At 42.6% G+C, this 13,980-nt stretch overlaps 2 protein-coding genes across 3 annotated transcripts; one reads left to right on the top strand and one right to left on the bottom strand.

Moving 5' to 3' along the window:
- The first annotated feature begins 1,293 nt into the window (after positions 1 to 1,293).
- On the top strand, positions 1,294 to 8,038 carry LOC118398013 (tetraspanin-13-like). The gene is made up of 6 exons (XM_035792949.2): positions 1,294 to 1,517; positions 3,222 to 3,389; positions 3,972 to 4,052; positions 4,453 to 4,566; positions 4,853 to 4,963; positions 5,168 to 8,038. Exons 1-6 carry the CDS (start codon positions 1,452 to 1,454, stop codon positions 5,240 to 5,242), a joined length of 615 nt encoding a protein of 204 aa, XP_035648842.1. The 5' UTR covers positions 1,294 to 1,451; the 3' UTR covers positions 5,243 to 8,038.
- Positions 8,039 to 9,349: 1,311 nt separating this feature from the next.
- LOC118398012 (anterior gradient protein 2 homolog) lies at positions 9,350 to 12,616 on the bottom strand. Of its 2 annotated transcripts, none has more exons than XM_035792946.1 (8): positions 12,514 to 12,616; positions 11,956 to 12,092; positions 11,700 to 11,763; positions 10,854 to 10,906; positions 10,429 to 10,505; positions 10,150 to 10,213; positions 9,913 to 9,996; positions 9,350 to 9,662 (listed from the first exon to the last, which is right to left on the bottom strand). In XM_035792946.1, exons 2-8 carry the CDS (start codon positions 12,077 to 12,079, stop codon positions 9,613 to 9,615), a joined length of 516 nt encoding a protein of 171 aa, XP_035648839.1. In that variant the 5' UTR covers positions 12,080 to 12,092; positions 12,514 to 12,616; the 3' UTR covers positions 9,350 to 9,612. The 2 variants fall into 2 exon arrangements, with proteins under 2 accessions (XP_035648839.1, XP_035648840.1); XM_035792947.1 differs by having other exon boundaries at positions 11,956 to 12,088; positions 12,514 to 12,604.
- Between the last annotated feature and the right edge of the window lie 1,364 nt (positions 12,617 to 13,980).

The raw sequence follows: 13,980 nt of genomic DNA, 5'->3' as shown, positions 1-13,980 counted from the left end.
GTTCTTAACTGACTTGCCTGGTTAAATAAAACATTTAAAAATAAGACTCTGGAACAGCTAATCAAAGGGCTCTTTTACACTTCTGCTACTCTCTGTTTATTACTCTACCTACATGTACATATTACTTCAATTACCTCGACTAACCGGTGGCCCCGCACATTGACTATGTACCAGTACCCCCTGTATATAGCCTGCACATTGACTCTGTACCAGTACCCCCTGTATATAGCCTGCACATTGACTCTGTACCAGTACCTCCTGTATATAGCCTGCACATTGACTCTGTACCAGTACCCCCTGTATATAGCCTGCACATTGACTCTGTACCAGTACCCCCTGTATATAGCCTGCACATTGACTCTGTACCAGTACCCCTGTATATAGCCTGCACATTGACTCTGTATCCCCCTGTATATAGCCTGCACGTTGACTCTGTACCAGTACCCCCTGTATATAGCCTGCACATTGACTCTGTATCCCCCTGTATATAGCCTGCACGTTGACTCTGTACCAGTACACCCTGTATATAGCCTGCACATTGACTCTGTACCAGTACCCCCTGTATATAGCCTGCACATTGACTCTGTACCAGTACCCCCTGTATATAGCCTGCACATTGACTCTGTACCAGTACCCCCTGTATATAGCCTGCACATTGACTCTGTACCAGTACCCCCTGTATATAGCCTCCACATTGACTCTGTACCAGTACCCCCTGTATATAGCCTCCACATTGACTCTGTACCAGTACCCCCTGTATATAGCCTCGCTATTGTTATTTTACTGCTGCTGTTTATTTATTTGTTACTTTTATTATCAATGTTTTACTTATCAATTTTTTACTTAACACTTATTTTTCTTAAAACTGCATTGTTGGTTAAATACTTGTAAGTAAGCATTTCACTGTATTCGGAGCATGTGACAAATACAATTTGATTTGGTTTGATATGTCTATAAAACATTCCCCTCCAAAACTAACCATATTTGGGTGAGTATTTTTCACCCCACTTTAGCTGAGAAAGGTAGAAAAGTGTTCTCCCTACAGCTCAATATTGTCAATATACCAGTGTCAACATTGTATTTTTTTCATTATAAACATTATTCATTTAAAAAATATATATTATTTGTAATTTGTTTTCAGAAATTACTTATTGCATTTTCTTGTTGGCACAATAAAAGTGGCCATTGATTAAAATGCAATATCACTTGAATGAGTTATCCTCATTGCAATGTTTTAAAATGTAGGCTTTTATTTTTGAAGGTTTCCTCATTACCATACACAAGTCACGTCAACGTTTGTGCTGCTGGCAGAATACTGGTTCATCTCGCGACCAGACTTGGTAGTGGGGACAATCATAACCGTCTTGATTTGGAATATTTCCATTTTTATTTCGTTTTTACAAGGAATTGCTTTATCTTATTATTCGTTTGGTTTATTATCAAAAATCTCAATGATGGCCTGCTCCGGTTTCACCTGCTCCAAGCACTCCCTCTGTGCGCTCAATATCCTTTATGTTGTGAGTATGCGATTCCAGAATTGACCATATGGAGTATTACTAAGCTATACTATAACAGGTTTTGGGCGTTGGTTCGGTTGCCTATATGACGTTTTTTATGCGGTCTGTGCGGGTGTGTAAGAAATATTGTTGCGGTACAGCCTGTTTTAAAAATACATTGGGTCAGACCAGGCTCTGCTGCTATAAATAATTAAAACTGAACCTTTGTCTTGAATACGATTTGCGTCTCCTGTTTGACAAAGGCAACCTCAGCACGTAAAAATATTAGGATTTATATTCAGTATTTAGGCAACTGAATATTTAAAATGGCCTATATATATTATTTCCTCTCTCTATTTCCTATCTCGTTTCCTCTCTTGAGTCCTGACACTTTCCAATGCAAGGGTGTATCCTATCTTTGTTAAGCTCTAACCATTCCTGATATCTCTTATCAAGTGGTTGTTACTGAAAACAACATTATATGGGCCATAGGGTGTGTGTAGACTCCCATAGCATTCCAATACAAACCCTCAACATAGGGCCTCAAATGTTCACAACACCACCCAATGTTTTACAGGAGTGCTTGTGGCATCAAAACAGACCACAGTGGTGACCTATATTTAAACTGAATATACATTTACAGGCAGATAAATGTTTTAAGGATAGAAAATTATGTTCCACTGACTGTTGCTTCTTCTATTTCCAGGGGCGCAAATTCCACTGGGGACATTGCGCCCCTGTCTATTTATAAAAGCACACAGTCTTGAGGTGTAGCTTGTGTCCTTCTGACAGGTTATACCACTGCAATAATATCACTCACTTTGTTTTATTACATACCATACATAACCTGTAAGCCTATCTGATAGTTTCCGGTCAATGTCCACACTCACTTTCTCTCTCTCTCTCTCTCTGTCTCTGTCTGTCTGTCTGTCTGTCTGTCTGTCTGTCTGTCTGTCTGTCTGTCTGTCTGTCTGCCTGTCTGTCTGTCTGTCTGCCTGTCTGTCTGTCTGTCTGTCTGTCTGTCTGTCTGTCTGTCTGTCTCTGTCTGTCTGTCTGTCTGTCTGTCTGTCTGTCTGTCTGTCTCTCTCTCTCTCTTTCCTCTCTCTCTCTCTCTCTGTCTGTCTGTCTGTCTGTCTGTCTGTCTGTCTGTCTGTCTGTCTGTCTCTCTCTCTCTCTCTCTCTCTCTCTCTCTACCTCTCTCTCTACCTCTCACGTTCTCTCTCTCTCTCTCTCTCTCTCTCTCTCTCTCTCTCTCTCTCTCTCTCTCTTACACACACACACACACACACAGTGCAGTTTTTACTCTTTGACTGTGGAGAGTTCATACAGTTCATACTTCATACAATGATATAAGATACAGTGGGGAGAACAAGTATTTGATACACTGCCGATATTAAGTTCTGCTTTTCTGATGTATCAAATACTTATGTCATGCAATAAAATGCTAATTAATTACTTAAAAATCATACAATTTGATTATCTGGATTTTGGTTTTCGATTCCGTCTCTCACAGTTGAAGTGTACCTATGATAAAAAATTACAGACCTCTACATGCTTTGTAAGTAGGAAAACCTGCAAAATCGTAAGTGTATCAAATACTTGTTCTCCCCACTGTATCTGTTGTTTAGGGTCATCTTGGCTGTCTGTCTCTGTTTTTGTGCCTGCGCCTGCCTGTCTATTTATCAGTCTTTCTGTCGGTCCGTCTATCCATCCCTCCCTCTCTAGTTGGTGAGTCTGCTGATGATCGGCATCGCTGCTTGGGGGAAGTGGTTCGGCCTGGTGTCCAGCTTCCAGGTGGTGGGCGGAGTCATTGGAGTGGGCGTTTTCCTGTTCTTCGTGGCGTTGGTCGGCCTCATTGGGGCCGTGAAGCACCACCAGGTCCTACTCTTCTTCGTATCCTAACCTTCCACCAAGGCAGACTTGACCTGACCCAAGACCCAAGTGAATTTGGGGTCTAGAATTTGAATTGTGGCTTGAGTTCAGGTTTGGGGTCTCAATAGTTTCAATAAGCTTTTCCAATAGCTTCAGCAGCTCGCCAAAAGGGATTGTCTGAATGAGACTGTACTGGCTGTACTGATATCTTACCCCTACAATACTGTATGTTGTGGAAAAATCCCTGCTGATTTTCCATTCATGTATGGCATGCACACGCAATAACATCTGTGAGACCAGGTCTAGTATCGTATTGCACTTTGTAGTCAGCCTGCGTAGACACTGCCGACCCCTGTTTCTGGCTTAGTCATCGGGTCATAATACCGACTGGCTTTCAGTCATTATTACACTGTTTACATTTATTATAGTATTAATCTATAATATTCCATATTACTAATACAGAAGTTTAGAGAAATAAAACCTTTGACTGTTGAAAATAAGTAACCTTTGCCTTCGGAAGTGTGACCAACTGGTTCAAAACTACAAAAGCTCTGTGTTGAGAATGTGTGTATTGGAGTGTTGTTCCTTGACAGTGGAGCCCAGTATATGATCATCCTCTTCATGGTGTTCATCGTCCAGTTCTCCGTCTCCAGCGCCTGTCTGGCCATCAACAAGGATCAGCAGGTGGGCACACACACTGCTGTCAATCACAACAACATTCCTTTCAGTTCTAGAGGAACAAAAACTACTTTTCAGACAAATCACAGAAATCTTGTGATTCAATTCTAGATAGATACAGAGACAACATATGCTAATGAATCATGATGTGTCTGTTATTGGTTAATGTTGTGGTGAAATCTCAGATCTAGGGACCTCCCATGTCTCGGCACTACGGGCTGTTCCGGTTCCATGTTCTATGGAGTACCTTTCAAAATCACTATTTCATTCAGACTTACCTCCATCTGGTTCAAGAACAGCAGACTACCTTGGAAATCTGGTCCTGTATATACAGGCATTGTAATGCACCTAATGTATATGGGTGTATCTATGGTGGTCAGTGCTTGCTGTTGTACCCCTGTTTTAGGAACAACTGTTGGAGGTGGGATGGAACAACTCTCACACCACCCAGAGAGACGTAGAGAAGAGTCTCAACTGCTGTGGCTTCTACCACGTAGACAACAACGGGACCTGTGACGCTGTAAGCATTAACAAATGAACCCTCTGGTGCACTGAATCTGAATGTGCAGTATGCTGTCTTTGACCTGTCCATCACAGGTCACAAGCTCTGTTGGTACATATCAAGATGTATCATTACAACGAATGTGATTGTCTAAAAAACGTGTGTTTACATCTGTGTTGATATGGCTCTGATATTTTTAGCAAACTGGTTCTGATGATATCAGCTGCTGTATATTCACTATTGTGGCTGTGAAGCCGTTTTCCTGACTACCTGGTCTGTGTGGTGTTTCTGTGTCCCTCTACAGGCCTGTTTCCCCAACCACTCCTGTTCACCGTGTGCTGAGCACATCCAGGCGCATGCAGGAGAGGTGCTGCGCTTCGCGGGCGGGATAGGCCTCTTCTTCAGCTTCACTGAGGTGAGATCTCCCTTTATATACAGTTAGGGAATGGTCTGGTGTCTCAATCAAGCATTCAATCAATTGAACTTACTTACAGTAAACTGCAGTTTATAAAATCTAATAGGGAATGAAAATGTATATTTACAGTATATGATCTGTAATTTGTAGGGTCAGTATGATAAAACTGGGCTCAGTAATGTTTATTCTTTACTCCTGCTTCAGATCCTGGGGGTGTGGCTAACATATCAATACAGGAACCAGAAAGACCCTCGAGCCAATCCCAGTGCCTTCCTGTAACTGCTGGCAACTGCTGGCTCTGCGCCCTGCCCCCCTCACCCCACATCCTGGAAGTGGCTAGCCCTCCTCCTGGAGAGCTACTTGGTGTGCAGGCTTTTTCTCCAGCCCTACTCTAACTAACACTAACACAGCTGATTCTAAACAAATGAGTTGCTCATCGGTGCCATTTTCAGCTGAATCGGTTGTGTTAGTTAAAGTGGGGCCGAAGCAAAAGCCTGCAGTAGCTCTCCTGGTGGAGGTGGGTTTGCCGCCTGTTTTAGGGGCTGTGTTTGTAAATAAGCAAGTGACTTGTGTGTGTTTTCACCAGCTGAGCGAAGCGGCAGGCCTTTGTGTGGTGTTTCATAAAGGTGTGTGTCTGGAAAATAACTGGGTTCATTAGGGCACTAAACAGGAGAAAACTGACTGAGACAGGAGGAACTACGTTTTCCTTTACATTTTCAGTTGCAAAATGTTTTCTGTTGTGTGCCCTAAAGAACACGACCCGGCTGTATATTAAAATGCTGCATGAGTCTATTACCCTAATAGGACACCTGAAGCCACTCCCAATCCCAATCATATCCTGTATTTAACCTCTCATATGTATATGGCTCTGCTTCCGATGCCAAATCTCTTGGAATCAACGTTTTCAGAGAATACATTTGATATTTGACACACCCTTGATTGACAAGCGTTCAGTATGCTCAGACCAGTATTAGAGCATGTGAACTGTGATGTTGTGACTACTGAATGACTCCTGTATTACAAACAATGACTGACATAATGAAGAACAGTTTGTATTATTTTGAGCGCATGGCGATTGAAGACATCATTGAATATTTGTACATTTGATTTTAACACTCAATAACAGGACTGTAGCGCGCTGTTGACAGTTGTGTGCTGTAACTACATAACTACAGCTATTTAAGCAGCTTGTTGTTGCCTTTACTTTACGTCATCATGCTACACAGTATTCAACAAAAAAGTAGTTCTTTATGTATATTTCTGTGTAAACATTCCTAATGATTAGAAATCTGCTAAACCAAATGCATTAATGTAAGAGTCAGTTGCTTATGCTGTCTGAATATCAACACTATGTAATTCTGGGGAAGACTGACCTGAAAACACATATGATCCACTTTGTTCTGCTGATAGTGTTACAAAGCCTGGCAGCCGATTGTGTGCTGCTGTATCGTGTCTCTGCTAGGATGTGCTGCTGCATCATGTCTCTGCTAGGATGTGCTGCTGTATCGTGTCTCTGCTAGGATGTGCTGCTGTATCGTGTCTCTGCTAGTATGTGCTGCTGCATCATGTCTCTGCTAGGATGTGCTGCTGCATCATGTCTCTGCTAGGATGTGCTGCTGCATCATGTCTCTGCTAGGATGTGCTGCTGTATCGTGTCTCTGCTAGGATGTGCTGCTGCATCATGTCTCTGCTAGGATGTGCTGCTGTATCGTGTCTCTGCTAGGATGTGCTGCTGCATCATGTCTCTGCTAGGATGTGCTGCTGTATCGTGTCTCTGCTAGGATGTGCTGCTGCATCATGTCTCTGCTAGATGTGCTGCTGCATCATGTCTCTGCTAGGATGTGCTGCTGCATCATGTCTCTGCTAGGATGTGCTGCTGTATCGTGTCTCTGCTAGGATGTGCTGCTGCATCATGTCTCTGCTAGTATGTGCTGCTGCATCATGTCTCTGCTAGGATGTGCTGCTGCATCATGTCTCTGCTAGGATGTGCTGCTGTATCGTGTCTCTGCTAGGATGTGCTGCTGCATCATGTCTCTGCTAGGATGTGCTGCTGTATCGTGTCTCTGCTAGGATGTGCTGCTGTATCGTGTCTCTGCTAGGATGTGCTGCTGCATCATGTCTCTGCTAGGATGTGCTGCTGCATCATGTCTCTGCTAGGATGTGCTGCTGCATCATGTCTCTGCTAGGATGTGCTGCTGTATCATGTCTCTGCTAGGATGTGCTGCTGTATCGTGTCTCTGCTAGGATGTGCTGCTGCATCATGTCTCTGCTAGGATGTGCTGCTGCATCATGTCTCTGCTAGGATGTGCTGCTGCATCATGTCTCTGCTAGGATGTGCTGCTGCATCATGTCTCTGCTAGGATGTGCTGCTGCATCATGTCTCTGCTAGGATGTGCTGCTGTATCATGTCTCTGCTAGGATGTGCTGCTGTATCATGTCTCTGCTAGGATGTGCTGCTGTATCATGTCTCTGCTAGGATGTGCTGCTGTATCATGTCTCTGCTAGGATGTGCTGCTGTATCATGTCTCTGCTAGTATGTGCTGCTGTATCATGTCTCTGCTAGGATGTGCTGCTGCATCATGTCTCTGCTAGGATGTGCTGCTGTATCATGTCTCTGCTAGGATGTGCTGCTGCATCATGTCTCTGCTAGGATGTGCTGCTGTATCATGTCTCTGCTAGGATGTGCTGCTGTATCATGTCTCTGCTAGGATGTGCTGCTGTATCATGTCTCTGCTAGGATGTGCTGCTGTATCATGTCTCTGCTAGGATGTGCTGCTGTATCGTGTCTCTGCTAGGATGTGCTGCTGCATCATGTCTCTGCTAGGATGTGCTGCTGCATCATGTCTCTGCTAGGATGTGCTGCTGTATCATGTCTCTGCTAGGATGTGCTGCTGCATCATGTCTCTGCTAGGATGTGCTGCTGCATCATGTCTCTGCTAGGATGTGCTGCTGTATCATGTCTCTGCTAGGATGTGCTGCTGTATCATGTCTCTGCTAGGATGTGCTGCTGCATCATGTCTCTGCTAGGATGTGCTGCTGCATCATGTCTCTGCTAGGATGTGCTGCTGCATCATGTCTCTGGATGTGCTGCTGTATGTGTCTCTGCTAGGATGTGCTGCTGTATCATGTCTCTGCTAGTATGTGCTGCTGCATCATGTCTCTGCTAGGATGTGCTGCTGCATCATGTCTCTGCTAGTATGTGCTGCTGCATCATGTCTCTGCTAGGATGTGCTGCTGCATCATGTCTCTGCTAGGATGTGCTGCTGTATCATGTCTCTGCTAGGATGTGCTGCTGTATCGTGTCTCTGCTAGGATGTGCTGCTGTATCATGTCTCTGCTAGGATGTGCTGCTGTATCATGTCTCTGCTAGGATGTGCTGCTGCATCATGTCTCTGCTAGGATGTGCTGCTGTATCGTGTCTCTGCTAGGATGTGCTGCTGTATCGTGTCTCTGCTAGGATGTGCTGCTGTATCGTGTCTCTGCTAGGATGTGCTGCTGTATCGTGTCTCTGCTAGGATGTGCTGCTGTATCATGTCTCTGCTAGGATGTGCTGCTGTATCATGTCTCTGCTAGTATGTGCTGCTGCATCATGTCTCTGCTAGGATGTGCTGCTGTATCATGTCTCTGCTAGGATGTGCTGCTGTATCATGTCTCTGCTAGGATGTGCTGCTGTATCATGTCTCTGCTAGGATGTGCTGCTGCTACTGATGGTTCTGTGAACTAGGTACCTGAGCCTTTGTACAAGAAATCACAATAAAATTGATATTTTACATCTATTTCATCCCGTTTCTGTTCTCCTATCAACATTGATCGTAACTCATTTCCCACCAACGCCCAGTCAAGTTGACCAGTCGACATTCACTGGGTTAGTTGGGCTCTGTTTCAATAGAAACACAACCAGTGAAGTTGCAAAATGTTGAGCTCAGCTCACAGCAGGAGCCTAAGCATTTCCAAGAAACTAAAATCAGTTTTGTAAGTAATGCTTTTATTTGCTTTCTGGCATATCATTTGCATAGATTCCCATGAAGAGCAAAGATAATTACTCAGGTCACTGTGTGTGTATGTGTGTGTGGTTTTTTCTTAAAGAAGGAAGCCCCGTTATACAACAAAGGCATTGGTTGAGGTTCGGTAGCCAGGCAACCAGGCTGTGACCGGTTCAGTAACCAGGCAACCAGGAGTGACTCAGGAAAAGTTCTTTCATACCCTCAATGGCCAAGCCCATTCAGGATGTGACCAGGATGTCAGCACTCACTCCCTAGCTACACACATACACATGCACACACACACATTCATGCGCACACAGTTTCTGTCTTTTTAATAGCTCTTTTAACTTGAGTCAAAAAATGTAATACTGGTAACTCTGGTTTTACAATAATACACACATAATTTAAGAATTGCACTATATTTAATAAAAAATACATCTTAGATGTACAGCAATACATTACAAAGACAGAGTTTCAAGGAAAATCCCCCCAAAACATTTAAATTAGTTTGTGAAAGTGAAGACTAGTTTTTTCCAGTGCTTAGGTTTACATGGTGACAGTATCCCACTGGCTGACTCCTAGGCTCCAGAGATCATTCTGAGAATGTTCAGAAAACCTCTGAAGTCACAGGCCAAAGGTCAACGGGTCACATGCTTTGTCAGTGCTTTACAACTCAGTCTTCAGCAGCTTCTTGGCCTTCTGCATGTTGCTCAACACTGTAGGGAGAAGGGAAAAGGGGAGTAATTTGTTGTTGTTGATGATGGCACTAATGGCCAAATGTAATATATTTGAATTATAAAACAATGTCTGGTTACAATTTCTAATACCTTACATTTATAAAACATTATAAATGTGTATAAATGCTTAAATATTTATAATCTACTAAATACTTATTTATTAACAGTATGTAAACTGTTAGTATGCAATCAAACATTCAAGAGGGAGATAAGATCAAGTTGTACTCACAGAGTTGGGTGTCAGAAGGCTCATAGGCATACATGCGGTTGGAGTAGCGTCCTGTGATGTCAGCTCTCACTGTCATAGAGGGATCTGAGGGGAGAGAAAGAGAGGGGGAGGGGGAGAGAGTGAGCGAGAGAGAACTACTGATTCAAATCTGGCACTTTTGTTTGATGCCATCAAAGACAAAGTATTGAAATTTGTTAGCATGTAATGCTGCATGGAAAACGTGACCTCATCACTTACCGACAAAGATGATTCTGGGGACATACTGGCCATCAGGGGAGAGATGCTTATCTGTGGTTTCATACTGATAACACAGGGAGAGAAACACAACGTAATTATTTATGTCTTTCTAGATACTAGATGTCTGTTTAAAAAACAAAAACAAAAGTAAAATATGAATACAAAAAAGTATATATACTATAAAGTAAAATCATAAAATAGATCAAAAGATAATGAATGTATGTATTGTGCTTGGCATGATTCTAGTAACGTTTTCCAAAGTCTGAATTTAAAACTCACCACCAGATTGAGAATGATGAAGTCTTCATCAAGTACCTTCTGGATGTCCTTGTCTTCAGCGAAGGCCTTCTTCATGGCTGGATACACGAAAGAGATCATGAAATAAATGATGGAAAACATGATATTGACTAAAGAGATCTCCATCTATTAACAGTTGAGTAACATACTAGGATGCTAGAGATATTTAACACCTTGGCAAACAGAGTCCTGTTTGTTCTACTACGAGTTTGATCATTGTTGTTTAAACAAGTCCCGGCATCTAATACAACTGAATGATGCATCACAATTTGGGAGAATGCCAGGATGCATAACTAGCCATGGGAGGGACTTTGACCTGAGGTCTGTTCAGGAAAGTGCAATAAAGTGGCAGTTTATTTGCTGTAGGTCAGGGGTTAGAGGTCAGGGGTTAGAGATCAGGGTCTTACATGCGCTGTGGGGACAGTCCTCCAGGTGAAAGATGACCATCAGAGGCTTGTTCCTGTGGAGACAAAGTAGTTCTGGTTACAATAGAATAGAATAGAAAGGAGATGCCAAGGAATGCCTTGAAATTTATTTGCTTTTTTGCGAAGACAACACATCAGTTATCCAGGTCTATTATACAGTGGGGCAAAAAAGTTTTTAGTCAGCCACCAATTGTGCAAGTTCTCCCACTTAAACATATGAGAGAGGCCTGTAATTTTCATTATAGGTACACTTCAACTATGACAGACAAAATGAGAGAGAAAAAATCCAGAAAATCACATTGTAGGATGTTTTATTTATTTATTTGCAAATTATGGTGGAAAATAAGTGTTTGGTCACCTACAAACAAGCAAGATTTCTGGCTCTCACAGGCCTCTAACTTCTTCTTTAAGAGGCTCCTCTGTCCTCCACTCGTTACCTGTATTAATGGCACCTGTTTGAACTTGTTATCAGTATAAAAGACACCTGTCCACAACCTCAAACAGTCACACTCCAAACTCCACTATGGCCAAGACCAAAGAGCTGTCAAAGGACACCAGAAACAAAATTGTAGACCTGCACCAGGCTGGGAAGACTGAATCTGCAATAGGTAAGCAGCTCATTTTGTCTGTCATAGTTGAAGTGTACCTATGATGAAAATTACAGGCCTCTCTCATTTTTTAAAGTGGGAGAACTTGCACAATTGGTGGCTGACTAAATACTTTTTTGCCCCACTGTATGTATGTGAAATAACACCCTATTCCCTATTGTGCACCACAAAAGAAATAGGATGCCATTTCGCATGTAGTCATAAAAGTTTTTTCACTCACTGTGCCCTGGCCCAGTACAGAGCCTCCTCATAGGTTTGAGCCCAGATCAGCTGATCACCCCAGCCTACAAGAGACCGAAAGGAAGAACAGTGTCAGAATACCTGGGGTCCGCTCAGGAAGGTGCAACATTACAGAACATTCAGGTAGAGATATATTGCGTAGAACAGACATGCCTTTCTTGATCCTTCGCACTTTCATTCATTCAAACACTACACTGTGATAAGCCTTGAAAAATAGTAAGGGGAGGGAGTGTTACCTCTAGAGAGAGTCTGAGGGATCCTCTTCCCCCTCTTGGCAATGTTCTTCTCAGGCTTGGCCAAAGATGAAGACACGGCTACGGCCACAAGGACAAACAACACCAACAGCAGACCTCGGATCATGATTAATACCTTTCTGGAAGGAAACAAGAGTTTATTATTGAGCATCTCAGAGTAGGTAGGGGGGCTGATTGGGGATCATGTTCATCCTGTCCATATCATTTTAATCATTGTGATCTACAAGTCAAAACTGATCCTATATCAGCACCTCTATTCTGTATCATTGTGAATACAGACCCAGATACCACATGCATGTCACAAAACTGCACAGATAATCTGCTTCTGTCCTCAAATTATTATAACTCAAAAGTATAGCTGAGTGGAAACAATAATGAATAACTGCCATGCAGAATTACAAGTAATTGCACATCTATTCAGAGTTGTTCACGTTTTTATAGACTGAAAGAGTCCGGAAAAGTTCACAGCATTTAAGGCACATTTACCAGGAAAAGGATCAGATTGAGGGATAAGGGATAGTGAAGAAAGATATTTCCTACCTGTTCTCCGTGGCACCTTTGTAAGTCTCCTTTTCTCTGCTGTTACTCGCACTGCCGTGTCCCTTCTCTATCACCTGGACATGCTCTTATACACCGGCCCCAAGCTCACCTGATGGCCCCTCCCACACACCAACCCTCTCCCTCTCTCCCCCAAAGCTCTGATGGAATATGTAGAGGCAGACAGTTCCATCGTTTCTAGAATTTGGACTTTCTCGCCGTTATTTCACTATCAGACAGCCATTTTGAGGTATAATATTAAGTTTGATTAAAGTAGGATTTGATAGTGTTGTTATGTACGTTTTCCTTTTATAATAAGAATGGGTAACGGAACTGTTGAATCGTAATAGTTGGCGCAGATCCAAGGACAGGTCAGCATTAAATCTAGCAATCTGCTTGATATTGGGGCTATTAGTCAGTTCATGGATCAGGTCAGATCCGTAAGATTGACATCATTCTCAATAAAATCAGATAAACTACAGTGAAATGCTTACATACAGGTCTTTTTCCAACAACGCAGAGTTAAAGATAAAATATTTTTTTAAACATTTGAAATAGTAATAAATTACCTTTCATAAAGTAAACAAAAAGATTTAACAGATTGAAGGGGAAGTTAACCCATTTTATGTGGCCTTATTTTCACTCTTTTTGTGCTTTCACTTTTTTAGTTAAAAAATATATATATTTTGTTTCATTACTGAGATAATTGGTTGTCACCTTTTGCTTAGTCATCACTTGCCATTGACTATAATGCAATATGAAATGTGTCTAAAGCATATTAGGAAACACTCTAAAACACACCACTTCAATGCATATTACATCCCAATCCCATTCTGAATGATGTTTGCACTCATTTTTTTTATTTATTCCACTGTGCCATAAATCCATGTTTGAATGATGCTGTTTACAACCAGATGCAAATCTGGATTTATGGGATTCTGATGTAATATGAGTTGGTGTGGAGTGTTTGTTACTTAACCTATGTGAAATGCAAAAGGATAGGGCTGTGTAGTATATCACATTGGACCGGAAAACAGGCTGCCATGAATTCTAGTGTGGATGTGGGAGCAGTGGAATGCTGTGCTGTCCTTAGTATTCTCTCTTTCTTACTTGATCCTTCGCACTCTCAGAATGCTGAGGGGACCCTAACTAAGGCTAGGTACTCCTATTTGCTTCTTTCTTTCTTGCTCTCTCTCAGAATGCTGAGGTGTCCTTAGCTCCTAAGGCACTGACTATCCTCCTTTCTCTCTGTTCCTGACGTGGGTTGTCCCCGGGTCAATATTTGCAGTGTAGGGCCGGGTTAAAGCCACTCCTGGTTACACATTGCATCGTCTGCCACCTGGGCCACCTGTCATTAGCCTCGCCCTGAGAACACGGATCTACCATACACTCTACCAGGCTCTACCTTACACTACTATGGTAGGTAATAGGACGTAGGAGCTTGGATTAGGTTATGTGATGTGCATGATG

The sequence above is a fragment of the Oncorhynchus keta genome, chromosome 19, assembly GCF_023373465.1.
Source record: "Oncorhynchus keta strain PuntledgeMale-10-30-2019 chromosome 19, Oket_V2, whole genome shotgun sequence".
Classification (NCBI taxonomy): Eukaryota; Metazoa; Chordata; class Actinopteri; order Salmoniformes; family Salmonidae; genus Oncorhynchus; species Oncorhynchus keta.
This window is presented reverse-complemented; position numbering and strand designations above follow the sequence as displayed.